General features: G+C 41.6%; 1 protein-coding gene across 1 annotated transcript in view; it reads left to right on the top strand.

The window, feature by feature from the left end:
• The window catches only part of LOC126202970 (UDP-glycosyltransferase UGT5-like), a 51,056-nt gene extending 36,953 nt beyond the window's left edge, over positions 1-14,103 (top strand). The window contains exons 4-6 of the mRNA XM_049937112.1: positions 5,345-5,567; positions 12,890-13,109; positions 13,235-14,103. Coding sequence (XP_049793069.1) covers positions 5,345-5,567; positions 12,890-13,109; positions 13,235-13,532 — 741 coding nt within the window. The 3' untranslated portion in view covers positions 13,533-14,103. The remainder of the gene's footprint in view (positions 1-5,344; positions 5,568-12,889; positions 13,110-13,234) is intronic.
• The last annotated feature ends 702 nt before the right edge of the window (positions 14,104-14,805 follow it).

The following is a 14,805-nucleotide window of genomic DNA, read 5'->3' as shown; positions in this document are numbered from 1 at the left end:
GAGAACCAGTCAGCGAGCCACTTTCGTACACTTTCATACGAATTGAATTGTTGTTCAGCGAGAGTGTGTCCCAGTGATGCAAATAGATGATAATCGTATGGAGCCAGGTCTGGAGAATAGGCCGCCAACTGAACGCCTCGATCGTTTCCCTGACGTGTTTACTCGTATATGTGTGTGATGGGGCGTTATTATGGAACAATATGACTCTGTGCTGCATTTTTCCATATTCCGGTCGTTTTTCACGTAATGCGCGATTTAAATCGATCATTTGCTGTTGGTAGCGATCAGTGTTAACGGCTTCACCAGGTTTCAGCGGCTCATAATAAATGACATCCTTCTGATCCCACCAAACACAGAGCATTGTCTTCTTTCCCAAGCGATTTGGTCTTGTATGTGGATGGTTTGCCTGGATTCACCCATGATTTGCGACTCTTAGGATTCTCAGAATATAACCAGTTTTCATCACCTGTAACTACTCGATGGAGAAATCACTTTCTTTTGTACCTGGCGAGCAGCGTTTCACTAGTGGTCTTTCGATCTGCTTGCTGTCTGCCGTTCAGTTCATGCGGAACCCATTTTCCCAATTTTGTGCACCGTTCCCATAGCTTTCGAGCGAAATGTTCTGCGAGTTCCTGTTGAGTCTGAGTATCATCTTCACCCAATAAGGCCTGCAATTCGTTGTCTTTGAACTTTTTTGGTGGTTTCTGTTATCATTTCTTCAAATGATAATAAAAAACCAATCTGTCCGCCAATCGTAGTTTGTAGGCCCAAGACTCGACATGTTTACGGGTTTTGGAGCAGATACCGATGTATGGAACTCGGGTTACTGTGTGTTGACATTTGTCGTCAGCTGTTTCAGGAAGCAGATGGCGCTGTAGACACGGCCTCACAGACCCTACACTGGTGGTTAGCACCATCTATAGGGAAATTCCTGTTCATACTTCTACACCTACTATATCCAAGGTACGGAGTCAGAAATCGATTTTGTTTACAGCGATTACAACTCTAACGACAAAACATGAACAAAAAGGATTTTGTGTATAGCCAGCCAAGCAGTCTCCATTTAAAATGATCAGTGTTTTTTTTTAATTAAATGATGGGGCCAGGTGGGTGGGTGGATAGGCAAGGTAAGGTAAGTGGATCAGTTTTTATTGCCAAAAGTGGTAACACATGTAGAGGAGAAGCAAGACTGTAAATATTATTACTGCTTGATTAGGTCGCAGAAATATGCCACGATTTTCGAGGACATAGTTAGGCAGGAACCTAATAGCACAGATTTAATTGATGTGACTGAAACGAGCTGTGATCATATTTACAGCCTTGCTTCTTCTCCGAACGTGTTATCACTTTTGACAATAAAAACGAATCCACTTACATTCATCCATCCACCAACATAGCCCCATTATCAAACGTAAATGAACTCGTCTTTCGGAGTTTATTATGCCGCTGTACTTTGGTACAGGTAATAAAAATTCCGACAACACTGTAACACTCCCGGCTGTTTTTAAATACATCAAATCGACGCAATTATTATCATAGCTTCATATTAACATAACACGAGATATTAGTTTCATGTCGTATTGGAGAAGTTGCTTGCTTCGCCGCACATTACGTGTCGATTCTCGCAATCGATATCTGGCTCCGTGAAAATCGCACCTCCGGTGGACATCACATTATTTGCAAATTTGTATTTATTTCAAACGGAGATAAAAAAGGGGGGGGACGACTTACACAGACAGTATTTACACATATATAAATATACAAAAATGACGACACGTACAGTGTTCAAATAACAGAGCATTACATTCCAATTTGTTATAAAGAAATAATCATATTAACTATAAAAGGAAACAAAGACTTCGAGATACCGGAAGGTTTCAGATTGATTATATAATGGTAAGACAGAGGGATTCAGGAACCAGGTTTTAAACTGTAAGACATTTTCAGAGACAGATGTGGACTCTGATCACAATCTCTTGGTTTTGAACAGTAGATTAAAACTGAAGAAACTGCAAAAAGGCAGGATTTTAAGGAGATGGGACCTGGTAAACTGAAAGAACTAAAGGTTGTAGAGAGTTTATGAGGGAGTATTCGGGAACGATTGACAAGAACGGGGGAAATGAATAGAGCAAAAGAAGAATGGGTAGCTTTGAGAGATGAAATAGTGAAGGCACCAGAGGATCAAGTAGGTAAAAAGAAGAGGGCTGGTAGAAATCCTTGGTTAACACAAGACATATTGAATTTAATAGATGTTAGGATAAAATATAAAAATACAGTAAATGAAGCAGGCAAAAAGGAATACAAACGTCTCAAAAATGAGATAGACAGGAAGTGCAAAAAGGCTAAGCAGGAATGGCTAGAGGACAAATATAAAGATGTAGAAGCACATATCACTAGAGGTAAGATAGATGCCGCCTACAGAAAAAATAGAGAGACCTTCGGAGAAAAGAGATCTGTATGAATATCAAGAGCTCAGATTGTAAGCCGGTCCTAAGCAAACAGGGAAAAGCCAAAAGGTGGAAGGATATATAGAGGGTCTATACAAGGGCGACGTACTTGAGGACAATATTATGGAAATGGAGAAGGACGTAGATGTAGACGAGACGGGAGATATGATACTGCGTCAAGAATTTGACAGAGCACTGAAAGACCTAAGTAGAAATAAGGGTCCGGGAGTAGAAAACATTCCGTTAGAACTACTGATAGCCTTGGGAGAGCCAGCCATGACCAAACTCTTCAATCTGGTGGTCAGAATGTATGAGACAGGCGAAATAGCCTTAGACTTCAAGAAGAAAATAATAATTCCAATTCCAAAGCAAGGAGATGCTGACAGGTGTGAAAATCACCTAACTATCAGTTTAACAAGACACGGTTTCAAAATGCTAACACGAATTCTATACAGACGTGTGGAAAAGCTGGTAGAAGCCGACCTCGGAGAAGATCATTTTGGATTCCGTAGAGGTGAAGAAACGCGCGAGGCAATACTGACCCTAAGATTTATCTTAGAAGCTAGATTAAGGATAAGCTAACCTACTTTTATAGCATTTTTAGATTTAGAGAAAGCTTCTGACAATGTTAACTGGAATACTCTCAAATTCTAAAGATGGCGGGGATAAAATACAGGAAGCGAATGACGATATATAATTTGTACAGAGATGAGATGGGAGTTATAAGATTCGAGGGCATTATAGGGAAGCAGTGGTTGAGAAGGAAGTGAGACTGGTTGTAGGCTATCCCCGATGTTTTCAATCTGTACATTGAACAAGCAGTTAAGGAAAGAAGAGAAAAATTTGGAGTAGGAATTAAAATCCAGGGGGAAGATGACATTGTAATTCTGTCAGAGACAGCAAACGACTTGGAAGAACAGTTGAACGGAATGGACAGTGTCTTTCAAGGAGCGTATAAGGCGAACGCCGACAAAAGCAAAACGAGGGTAATGGAATGCAGTCGAATGAAATCAGGTGATGATGAGGGAATTAGGTTAGTAAATGAGACTCTTAAAGAAGTAGATGAGTTTTGCTATTTGGGCAGCAAAATAACTGATAATGGTCGAAGTAGAGAGAAAATAAAATGTAGACTGGCGATGGCAAGGAAAGCGTTTCTTAAGAAGAGGAATTTGTTATCATCGAGTATAGATTTAAGTGTCACGAAATCTTTTCTGAATGTATTTGTATGGAGCGTAGCCATGCATGGATGTGAAACATGGACGATAAACAGTTTAGAGAAGGAGAGAATAGAAGCTTTTGAAATGTGGTGCTACAGCAGAATGCTGAAGATAAAATTGGTAGATCATGTATTTAATGAGGAGGAACTGAATAGAATTCGGGAGAACAGAAGTTTGTGGTACAACCTGACTAAAAGAAGGAATCGATTGGTGGGATGCTTTCTGAGGCATCACGAGATCAGCAATTTAGTACTGGGGTGAAGAATTGGGGTGGGGGGGGGGGGATCGCAGAGGGAGACTAAGCGAGAGGGTTGCACACGATAGTGTAGCACATAGAGCTGCATCAACCCAGTCTTTGGGCTGAAGACCACGAGAACAACATATATAATATGGAAGGGCATAAAAAAATATTTTACCACTGACAATACTGGTCAGAAATTTACCGCATATCAACAAAATAAGACAACCACTACATTATACAGTTGTATGCAAAACTTTGTGTTGATCGTGACTGTTTCTACCTAGGTGAGGAATATGTAAATATTTTTAAGATCATAGCCCATCTATTACTTCAACCATCACTTAGATATACCGACACATGTACGCTTAACAACCCACAACTCTGTCATAGCTAAACCTGCACTCTCCTTCTCATACCTTTCACTTTCTGCTCCTCAATCCCACCCTCCCACACACACATACATACTCATTACACGCACACACAAACATGTAAAATAGTAATAATAAGTAAATCATTCATTATATACAAGTTTTGCCACTCTTGGCAAAATAATTATTACATTTGACATTTCTAACATGTCATCCTGATTGCTTAAATTTGTACGAAGTATTAACTCATGTCAACTTGACAGATCAGAATCTGTGACCACTAGAGATATTTACACATACATCTATGTTCATCTGTGCAGCCGAAGACTTTCACAATGCTATGAGACTATAGTGGTTTGCTTTGCCATATGTCTTTGAACTGTTACATTCCATCTCTACTCCCTTCAGTAGTTACAAAATTTGATAGTGTAAATGATGTGAAACAATAGGAAACGGATTTTGTGACCACTAGAGGTATTTTTATTTTTTTCTCTTATGTTTACATCTATATTTTCGTTTATCCTTTCAGACAAAGACTTCCACAAAACTATAAGAACCGTCATCAAATAAATTATTTTTTCTCTACCACACAGCTTCACAAGTTGCCCAAAGTCGTAACAACACATTCACGCCATATTAATACACGTAAATCTACCTCATGATGGATGTTTATACTTGCGAAACGAGTCCTGGAAACAAACACATAGTGACTGGTAACAATAACCTTGTCTAAGTATGTAGACTTTCGCAGCTTTTGTTATTGAAGATCAAATCTTCTAGAACATTAGGCCGCATCATGGTCCTCTTCAGTTTCTTCCGGACATACTAGTGTTCACAGTTAGGTGAACACTGTCAGTAGATTCTGAAGCGGATCCCAGGAAAGGGGTCGAAACGTTCTTCGCCTTGAAGAAACTAAAGATGGCCATGACGTGGCCTAATATCCTAGAAGATCTTATCTTCAACAGTAAAACAGTTGTTTCATTCGACTGACTTCTTTTCTATATACTTGTACTGTGTGCTGACTGTCTAAAGACTTATAAAGTAAAACCCGCTGAAATTGTATTTCCACAGAATATACAGAAGTTTCTTGATGACGCAGAGAATGGAGCTATATATTTCAGTCTTGGCACCAATGTTAAAAGTACAGACATGAAAAACGAGACGAAATTGGCCTTCGCTGAGGCTTTCTCGCGTCTGAAGCAGAGAGTATTGTGGAAGGTCGATGAGGACGAGCTGCCAAAACAACCAAGTAATGTTATGACATCCAAATGGTTACCACAGCAAGATATATTGGGTAAGAAAAATGCAGCATTTTCTAAATTACCACTGTCTCGAAACCTGTGACATATCCTTTTTTTCGAACATGTATTTTTAATCATTGTCATTATTTAGTATCTACGCTGAAGAAACATATTTCTGTTGGATTGTATTCATCTCATTGCATGTACATTAGCTGTCTTGGTGTGGGTTGTAGCCAATAAATCTGTTACTGGGTTCTGTGAGTTAACGAGTATTGCTCTCTCATTTAAATATATGGCCAAAAGAGTGAGCCTACAGGAATTGTGAAATGAACCCTGTAGTCCAGGACCGCGTGCCACAAAGGACGCAGATTACCACGAGATGGGAAACTCACAGGCGTCTGTTGTCTATTGAGGCCTAAGCGATGTAGTGTGCGAGTGAGACAGATGAGAACCTACGTTATAGGGAAACCCAGTAGCAGCCGTTTGTGGCCAAGGAGATGTAGCAGTGTTAAATATGGCGGACCTAAGATCGGCCATAAAGGGAAACATTTATGAAAACTATTTAATTCTGTAGTAATGCAGGGAAACAAGCCACAGTAATTTTAATCTGCCCTCCTCCATAAATTTTCATGGTGATCCCAATAAAATTTTAATATTGATCATATCTATAATATTTACTGTTAAATTGAAATTAACAAGGTTTGCAACAAAGACCTGAATGCTAAAGTCTGAATGCTTTGATCGATCTGAACGATCGATATTTCATATAGAAGAGCATCATTAAAAAGACAGACATTGTAAATATCAACTCTGTGACTTTATTTGTTTAAAATATATAGTAAATTTAAATTATCATTATTTTCGGTTAAGCATCAGAGCGTCATTTCCTCCACACAAAACACATTGAACGATGACAGCATGACACCTTATTGAATCATTAGGTAATAGAATATTTGTTTAGTGCATAATAGTTACTTTTGTTCTTTATTTAATTATCAGAAAGCACACTGGTGCAAGGTTACTGGCCCTGATATTCAAAGTTAAGAAGGAAATTGCATTGGTTTTATGTAAAAGAATTTAACAATGAATACATTGTTACTTTATTTAGAACGTGAAAGTGGTCAAGCGTTGATTATTTAAAATGTTACAATGTAAAATACTGTATAATAAGTTGTAGCCAATCAGATGGACGTCTTCAGGAAAGGGAACTGCCCTAGTCAGTTGAGCGAGGATGCTCGGCGCGCGGGAAGCGCGACCGGGGACGGGCAGAGGGACAGTGCTGGTCTAGACACCAAAGGGCACATTTCGGATTGAGACGCGAAAGTGGACAGTCGGCCTTTAGGCAGCTAGGAAGTGAAACGACTAGAAATTTTCGCGTTGTGTGGTATCGCGGGACTTCGTCTCTGAGCGGTGTGCAGCCGCGCGCCTGGTTTGAACTACAACTTTTCACGTAGATAACTTGTATTCCGCGATGAGATGGTGAATGATCAAACTGCGTCAAATGTATATGCGCTCGAGTGTAACAGTAACTCTAAATACGACCACTTTCGCTATTAGTTTGCTTTCTGAATAAACATTATTCTAACCAAATCGCAACTGTGTAACCTACATCATTTACGGGTCGCTGATTTAGTTCCCGATATTATTATTACTGTTATTATATGTTCACTTTGTATTTCGCAAACTTGCCATCAGCCAGACAATTTAACCAAAGCGTCACAAGTGTCTAATTTAGGGCGTGTAATGCGACACGTGCAGTTCAACCCCTAGACGAGTTTGAGCCAAGACATTTCGACGAAAGGGGACCGCATGTGAGCCCGAACATCGTTGGGATGTTAGCTCGCAGTTCGAAGGCGATCTGGTTAATGTATTTCTTTATCTTGAGATGATCATGTAACACAAGATGGGAAACTTTTTTCTCACTGGGGCCAATAGTTCTGATTTAGCCATACTGACAATAAGTGTTTTCTTTCGGTTCACTGCCTCGGTGAACGAAGAACGTTGTCTACAGCAGCACTTCAATAGACAATTTTGAGTGCTGTGTTAGATTTTTGGTTGCTGTGATCTGTCTGTCTGTGCTTGAAGCAGTGATTTCTGATCCATAGCAGGTACTATAAGTGTTCTTTTCTATGGTTGGAAAGCTCACATGACTTGCGTGTAGTGGCTACACCGCAACACATTTGACCCTGCAGCAGTAGGGATGCATGGTGGTGTTTTCTTCTTCTTCCGTTCCACGCAGTTCGGATTGAAGTATTCCAAAAAAAGATTAAAAAAAAAGAAAACGAAGCACCACGAAGGAGCTAACCGAATGGTCCGGCAATCGGTAAATGTGATGTACATGTTCAGACAAACCAATGATTACAATTTCAGAAAAAAAATCCGTGATTTACTCAACTCAAAGAGCTTCATAAATGGAGAAAATCAAAATCGCATTGGTCCCACCTCTGGCCCTTATCAAAGTGGTTAGTCGACTTGGCATTGATTGACAGCGTTGTTTTGATGTCCTAGTGAGGGATATTGCACGAAATTCTGTCCAACTGGCGCGTTAGATCGTCAAAAATCCAGTTGCTGGTTGGAGGGCCCTGGTACGTCGACGATATTCTACGCCTCGTTTTGTTGCCCTCATAGCAGGCCATTCTGGGCCTACATTTCTGCAAGCTAACGCCCGCCCGCACACGGCGAGAGTTACTACTGCTTTTCTTCGTGCTTATCAAACACTACCTTAGCCAGGAAAGTCACCCACTCTCTGCCCAGTTGGGCACTTTTGGAATATTATGGACGGGGCCGTCCAACCAGCTCAAGATTTTGACCATCTTACCCGCCAGTTGTTCAGAATTTGTCACGATATCTCCCAAGATGACAACCAACAACTCCGCCAGTCAGTGCCAAGTTGAGTAACTACTTCCACAATGATCAGAGGTGGAAGAACGCGCTGTTGACTTGCTCAGTTTGTGCAGCCCTTTCTCTTGAATAGATCATACAATTTTTCTGAAATTGTAATCATTTGTTTGTCTGTTCATGTTTATCACATCTACCGATTTCGGTCCCATTCGGAAAATTCCTTCTTGGTGCGACTTTGTTTTCTTAGTGTATGCGCGCAGAACATTACCCACGAATTGCAACAACACTCCACAATTGCTAAACATGTATTGGAAATGGATATACGTCCTAATCTCCTTCTCTCCCTCTCTCTGTCCATCTTCCCCTCTCCCTCTCTCCGCTCATCTCCTTCTTCGCCCTCTCTCTGTCCACCTCCTCCTACCCTCCCCCTCTATCTGTTTGACCCCTTCTACCTCTACATCTCCGCCTCATCAGTGTCCCTGTCCATTTCTTCCTTTACCCTCTCTATTCAATTTCCTACCCCCCCCCCACTCTCTCTCTCTCTACATCGTCTCCCTCCCCTCTCTGACCTTGTGCTATTGTTCATTGATATTGCAAGCGTAACTTTGATTGGGAACTGCAGTCGCTTAAAATGATTTTAATAAATCGGTGGGGTTCATTGGCATATGGAGTACGAGAGAGACATCTCCAGCTGCTGGATTTCTGAGGTTAGTAGCTCCAGTGACAGTATTTCACATGGTTTCAATCTGAGAACGCATAGAATTAGAAAGTTTCGGACGATGCAGATTCCGTAGTCTCGTAATCACAATCTGATAAACCGTAAATGCAACTTTCGTTTCCCGTTTTCCGTTAAAACAGACTGTGAGGAAGAAAACAAAGCAGTATATTGTTGCGCATAAAATTTTTGTTTATAATTATGTTCAAGGAGAAAGAATATATATGGGAAAAACAAATTTTCTAGTGATAGTCCTACTATATTAGTTAAACGGACTGCGAGAAAGAAAATTAAACATTTTCGCATCACTGCTTAGGTCAGCATTTCCCTTCTTGTAGTATGTTTTAACAGGAAACTTGTACGTTTTTGTTTAAATAACATATAGCCTATGTCGTTTAATAATCTGAAGCGTATCGGTCAAGAACTTTTCAAAACTTTTGTTAGTAACATTTCCCATTTATGTATATATTTATACATTCTACACTCCTGGAAATGGAAAAAAGAACACATTGACACCGGTGTGTCAGACCCACCATACTTGCTCCGGACACTGCGAGAGGGCTGGACAAGCAATGATCACACGCACGGCACAGCGGACACACCAGGAACCGCGGTGTTGGCCGTCGAATGGCGCTAGCTGCGCAGCATTTGTGCACCGCCGCCGTCAGTGTCAGCCAGTTTGCCGTGGCATACGGAGCTCCATCGCAGTCTTTAACACTGGTAGCATGCCGCGACAGCGTGGACGTGAACCGTATGTGCAGTTGACGGACTTTGAGCGAGGGCGTATAGTGGGCATGCGGGAGGCCGGGTGGACGTACCGCCGAATTGCTCAACACGTGGGGCGTGAGGTCTCCACAGTACATCGATGTTGTCGCCAGTGGTCGGCGGAAGGTGCACGTGCCCGTCGACCTGGGACCGGACCGCAGCGACGCACGGATGCACGCCAAGACCGTAGGATCCTACGCAGTGCCGTAGGGGACCGCACCGCCACTTCCCAGCAAATTAGGGACACTGTTGCTCCTGGGGTATCGGCGAGGACCATTCGCAACCGTCTCCATGAAGCTGGGCTACGGTCCCGCACACCGTTAGGCCGTCTTCCGCTCACGCCCCAACATCGTGCAGCCCGCCTCCAGTGGTGTCGCGACAGGCGTGAATGGAGGGACGAATGGAGACGTGTCGTCTTCAGCGATGAGAGTCGCTTCTGCCTTGGTGCCAATGATGGTCGTATGCGTGTTTGGCGCCGTGCAGGTGAGCGCCACAATCAGGACTGCATACGACCGAGGCACACAGGGCCAACACCCGGCATCATGGTGTGGGGAGCGATCTCCTACACTGGCCGTACACCACTGGTGATCGTCAAGGGGACACTGAATAGTGCACCTTACATCCAAACCGTCATCGAACCCATCGTTCTACCATTCCTAGACCGGCAAGGGAACTTGCTGTTCCAACAGGACAATGCACGTCCGCATGTATCCCGTGCCACCCAACGTGCTCTAGAAGGTGTAAGTCAACTACCCTGGCCAGCAAGATCTCCGGATCTGTCCCCCATTGAGCATGTTTGGGACTGGATGAAGCGTCGTCTCACGCGGTCTGCACGTCCAGCACGAACGCTGGTCCAACTGAGGCGCCAGGTGGAAATGGCATGGCAAGCCGTTCCACAGGACTACATCCACCATCTCTACGATCGCCTCCATGGGAGAATAGCAGCCTGCATTGCTGCGAAAGGTGGATATACACTGTACTAGTGCCGACATTGTGCATGCTCTGTTGCCTGTGTCTATGTGCCTGTGGTTCTGTCAGTGTGATCATGTGATGTATCTGACCCCAGGAATGTGTCAATAAAGTTTCCCCTTCCTGGGACAATGAATTCACGGTGTTCTTATTTCAATTTCCAGGAGTGTATATATTTAAAAAACGTATCCTGTGGCTCCTGAATGATTATTAGACTATCGAGAACAATTTTTTAGTTAATTGGTCTAAAACTGTTCGAGGTTTTACTGCCATGTTGCACTTAATCTATGCTTCATCATTATAAGTAGATACTCGCGGTGTAGAAAACAACTTAATTCATTTAACAGGGGCAAGTCTCCCGGTCCAGACTGGGTTCCTTTCAACGTAGGCTGATGCAACAGCTTCATTTTAGCAATCCTATACAATTACCCACTCGACTTAGATCTGTGTTTAAGGACAGGAAAGTTGCCCAGGTCACACCAATACTCAAGAGGTCCGCAGCTCGTGGTCGTGCGGTAGCGTTTTCGCTTCCCGCGCCCGGGTTCCCGTGTTCGATTCCCGGCGGGGTCAGGGATTTTCTCTGCTCGTGATGACTGGGTGTTGTGTGATGTCCTTAGGTTAGTTAGGTTTAAGTAGTTCTAAGTTCTAGGGGACTGATGACCATAGATGTTAAGTCCCATAGTGCTCAGAGCCAATACTCAAGAAATGAAATAGAAGTAATCCGCTGAATTATAGATGCATACTTTTCATGCCAGTTTTCAGTAGGAAACAATGTAAAGTCGCACAGGTCAAGCCAATACACTGGAAATAGGAGTAATCCACTGAATTATAGGTCCGTTAGAACACATGAAATACCTCGGAGAATGCTATTTTTTGACACATCATGACGGATTCAGAAAATTTCGTTCTTGTGAAATACAACAGGCTTTTTGTTCACACGAAGCACTTAGTGCTATCGACAAGGGATCTCAGGTTGATTCTATATTTCTAGATTTCAAGAAGGCTGTCGAGACCGTTTTCACAAGCGTCTTGTAATCAAGTAGAGTATCATCACAGTTATGCCACAGGATTCACGATTTCTTGTCATAAAAGTCACAGTTCGTAGTAACTGACAGAAAGTCATTGAGTGAAACAAAAGTGGTAGCTGGCGTTGCCCAGCGAACTGTTATACACCCTCTGCTGTTTATATTCCCCAAAAACAATATAGAAGACAATCCGAGCAGCCTTCCTCGATAGTTTACAAATTATGTTGTCGTTTATTGTCTGCCAAAGTCATTAATGGAGTAGTACCAATTACAAAATGGTTTCCACAAGACATCTGTACTGTATGAAAAGTGGCGAATAACACTAAACATTAAAAAATGTATGGTGGACCACATGAGTACTAAAAAGCTTCCGTCAGATTTTGATCACACAATAAATCAACAAAGTTAAATACCTAGGGAACCAAACTGGAAGCATCATATGTGAAATATTGTGGGAATGCGAAACAAAGATTGCGTTTTATTAGCAGCACATTTAGAAGATGCACCTAATATACTAAAGACTTTATCCAAACTTCACTTGTCCGTTCTCTTCCACAGTACTGGTGCGCGGTGTGTGATCTTTACTACATAGGATTGACGGTGGACGTCGAAAAAGTTCAAAGAAATATTGCTTAGACGGTCTTTGAGTCATAGAAGTGCTTAGCAAGTGATGTACGAATACATGAGATGGAAACCTTCAACAGCAGACGCCTTTCAACATGATAACTCGTGTTTCTCCTTTTGAACGTTATTCTATTTGATTCCTTGAGCTACCAGCCACGTAACATCTTCAGAACATTATATCTGTGTCAGCTATTAAGTTGCCCTCTTACTGCAGACTGGTCTATTTTTGTATTTTACTCCTAATCATGAAGAACGACTCCTTCACATCTTTGCAGTTTTCTTGTTGATCTGTGTGTGTATGTGTCAAAGGCCAATGATAAATTATTTTGAAAAATCATCATATAAATAAGCCTAGTGGGTCTCTGAATTTTTTGTATTACATGCTACTGACTGTTTAGTTTGATCCGACGAATAATTTTCCTCAACTTCGTTACAGCTCATAAGAATGTTCGCTTATTTATGACTCACGGCGGTCTCATGAGTATTCAAGAGGCAATATACCATGCAATACCAGTCATAGGATTCCCTGTCTTCGCAGACCAATTCCACAATATGAACAGAGCTGAGGAGCTTGGATTTGGAATTAAAATCACATTTGCAAACATATCTCTGGAATCAATTACTTGGGCCGTTAGTGAAGTACTGGAAACTTCCAGGTAAGAACAGCATTTCTACCTTTTAAATTTCCTCTGAAATGTAATAAGGTTTTCCCTAATTTTAATATTGAACATATGTAATTAATTTTCTGGATTTGGTAATAATATGTCTGTACTGATTCCAGTTATCGAGAAGCAGTGCAGTACAGATCTCGACTCTTCCATGACAGTCCAAGGACGCCTCTGGAAGAAGCAGTTTACTGGATAGAATACGTCATAAGGCACAAAGGAGCTCAACATATGCGTTCAGGGGCTCTTGATCTCTCGTGGTTCCAGCTGCTCTTGCTAGATGTTGTTGGTGCTATTATTCTAGTTACAGTTATACTTCTCTTTAGTGTCTCTGTGATACTCAGACTGCTGTTGAGAACGATTAGGCATGTTCCCGCTGTAATGACCAAAAAGAAAGTTTCCAAACGAGACTAAATTTTCAGGGACTGTTCCCGTCTGGCACGTGCCCTTCGCTGTAGGTCCCAGAAGTGTGTGAACGCAGTTATCACGTTAAAAACATGCGTTGTCGGAAGAGTTCTGCGGGATACTTCCGTGGTCTGTCATAAATCTGACCTACTCCTTTACCTCTAGGCTGTGCTGGTGCCTCCACAGAGTTACACTAAGGGATACGTCACGGTACTGTTTCGATAAAGTACTTACTCGTCCTGCACTCCGAGCTGGCGCTCGTCTGGAACATAATTACCACTCACTTTGGCACCCTTTGTCCCAGCAGAAGTGACACTTGTTGACTGGAAATATTTTGCTTGTACTTGAGGCTGAGTATTTCACTGCCATACTGGGGTACTATCGTCTTGATAATAAGAAAGAAATGTCATTATTTCACATTTATTTAAGATAACCAGAAGAACTCTCCTCTTGAACTGATAAATTTGTTCCAAGTTCTCAACCGTTCATCGGCACTGATGATCATTCCAGATACGCATGTAATATTACGATGTAATAAAACGTGTGAAATAGATAAATAAAATAATAACTACCCCAGCAACGTATGTGCCACAGTTTTATTTTATTTTATTGTGTCTGAAAACATACATCACATAATCTAAACGTAGTGAAATTGATAGTCAAAGGAAGGCAGCATTCGGTTACGATTGTGAACGGGGCTGTAATCAGTTACTATTGCTTGCCTTTTACAGTTACACACATTTATTTTTAAAAGAGTAATTCCAGAAACAATAAATATAAAAGTACCACACTTTATTAATGAAGGAACAAACAACTGTGTAAATAATAGTGCTGTCAGTGCGTTACAATTTAGCAAAGCACCATAAAATACAGATACAGATAATGTTTTAAAAAACAAGCCACTGAGATCACAGCTGAAGGCCTTCACGCCAAGAATGGCAATAAATTAAGAATTTTTAAGAACTCGCTGCAATTACAACTTACAGGTATTGAAATATTAAAAAGTAAGTGGTCACAGACACAGCAGAAGATATCAGACGCCAGGAATGGCAGTAAATAAGGTTTTAAGGCTTACTGCCAAAATACAAATATCGAATTATTTTTTCAAAGCAAATGACCACAATCACGGCTGAAGGCCTTACACGCCAGGAACGGCAATTATATAAAAAATTTAGAAACCTGCTGCAAAATAGCAAATACAGGCAAAGGTTAATTAAAAAAAACAAGCAACTGACCAGCAAACGGGTGAAATAAGATGATGGTAACCTTGTAACACCACCCT

This window comes from Schistocerca nitens, chromosome 9, assembly GCF_023898315.1.
Source record: "Schistocerca nitens isolate TAMUIC-IGC-003100 chromosome 9, iqSchNite1.1, whole genome shotgun sequence".
NCBI classification, from domain to species: Eukaryota; Metazoa; Arthropoda; class Insecta; order Orthoptera; family Acrididae; genus Schistocerca; species Schistocerca nitens.
Note: the sequence above shows the minus strand (reverse complement) of the source record. Positions and strands in the feature narration are given on the sequence as shown.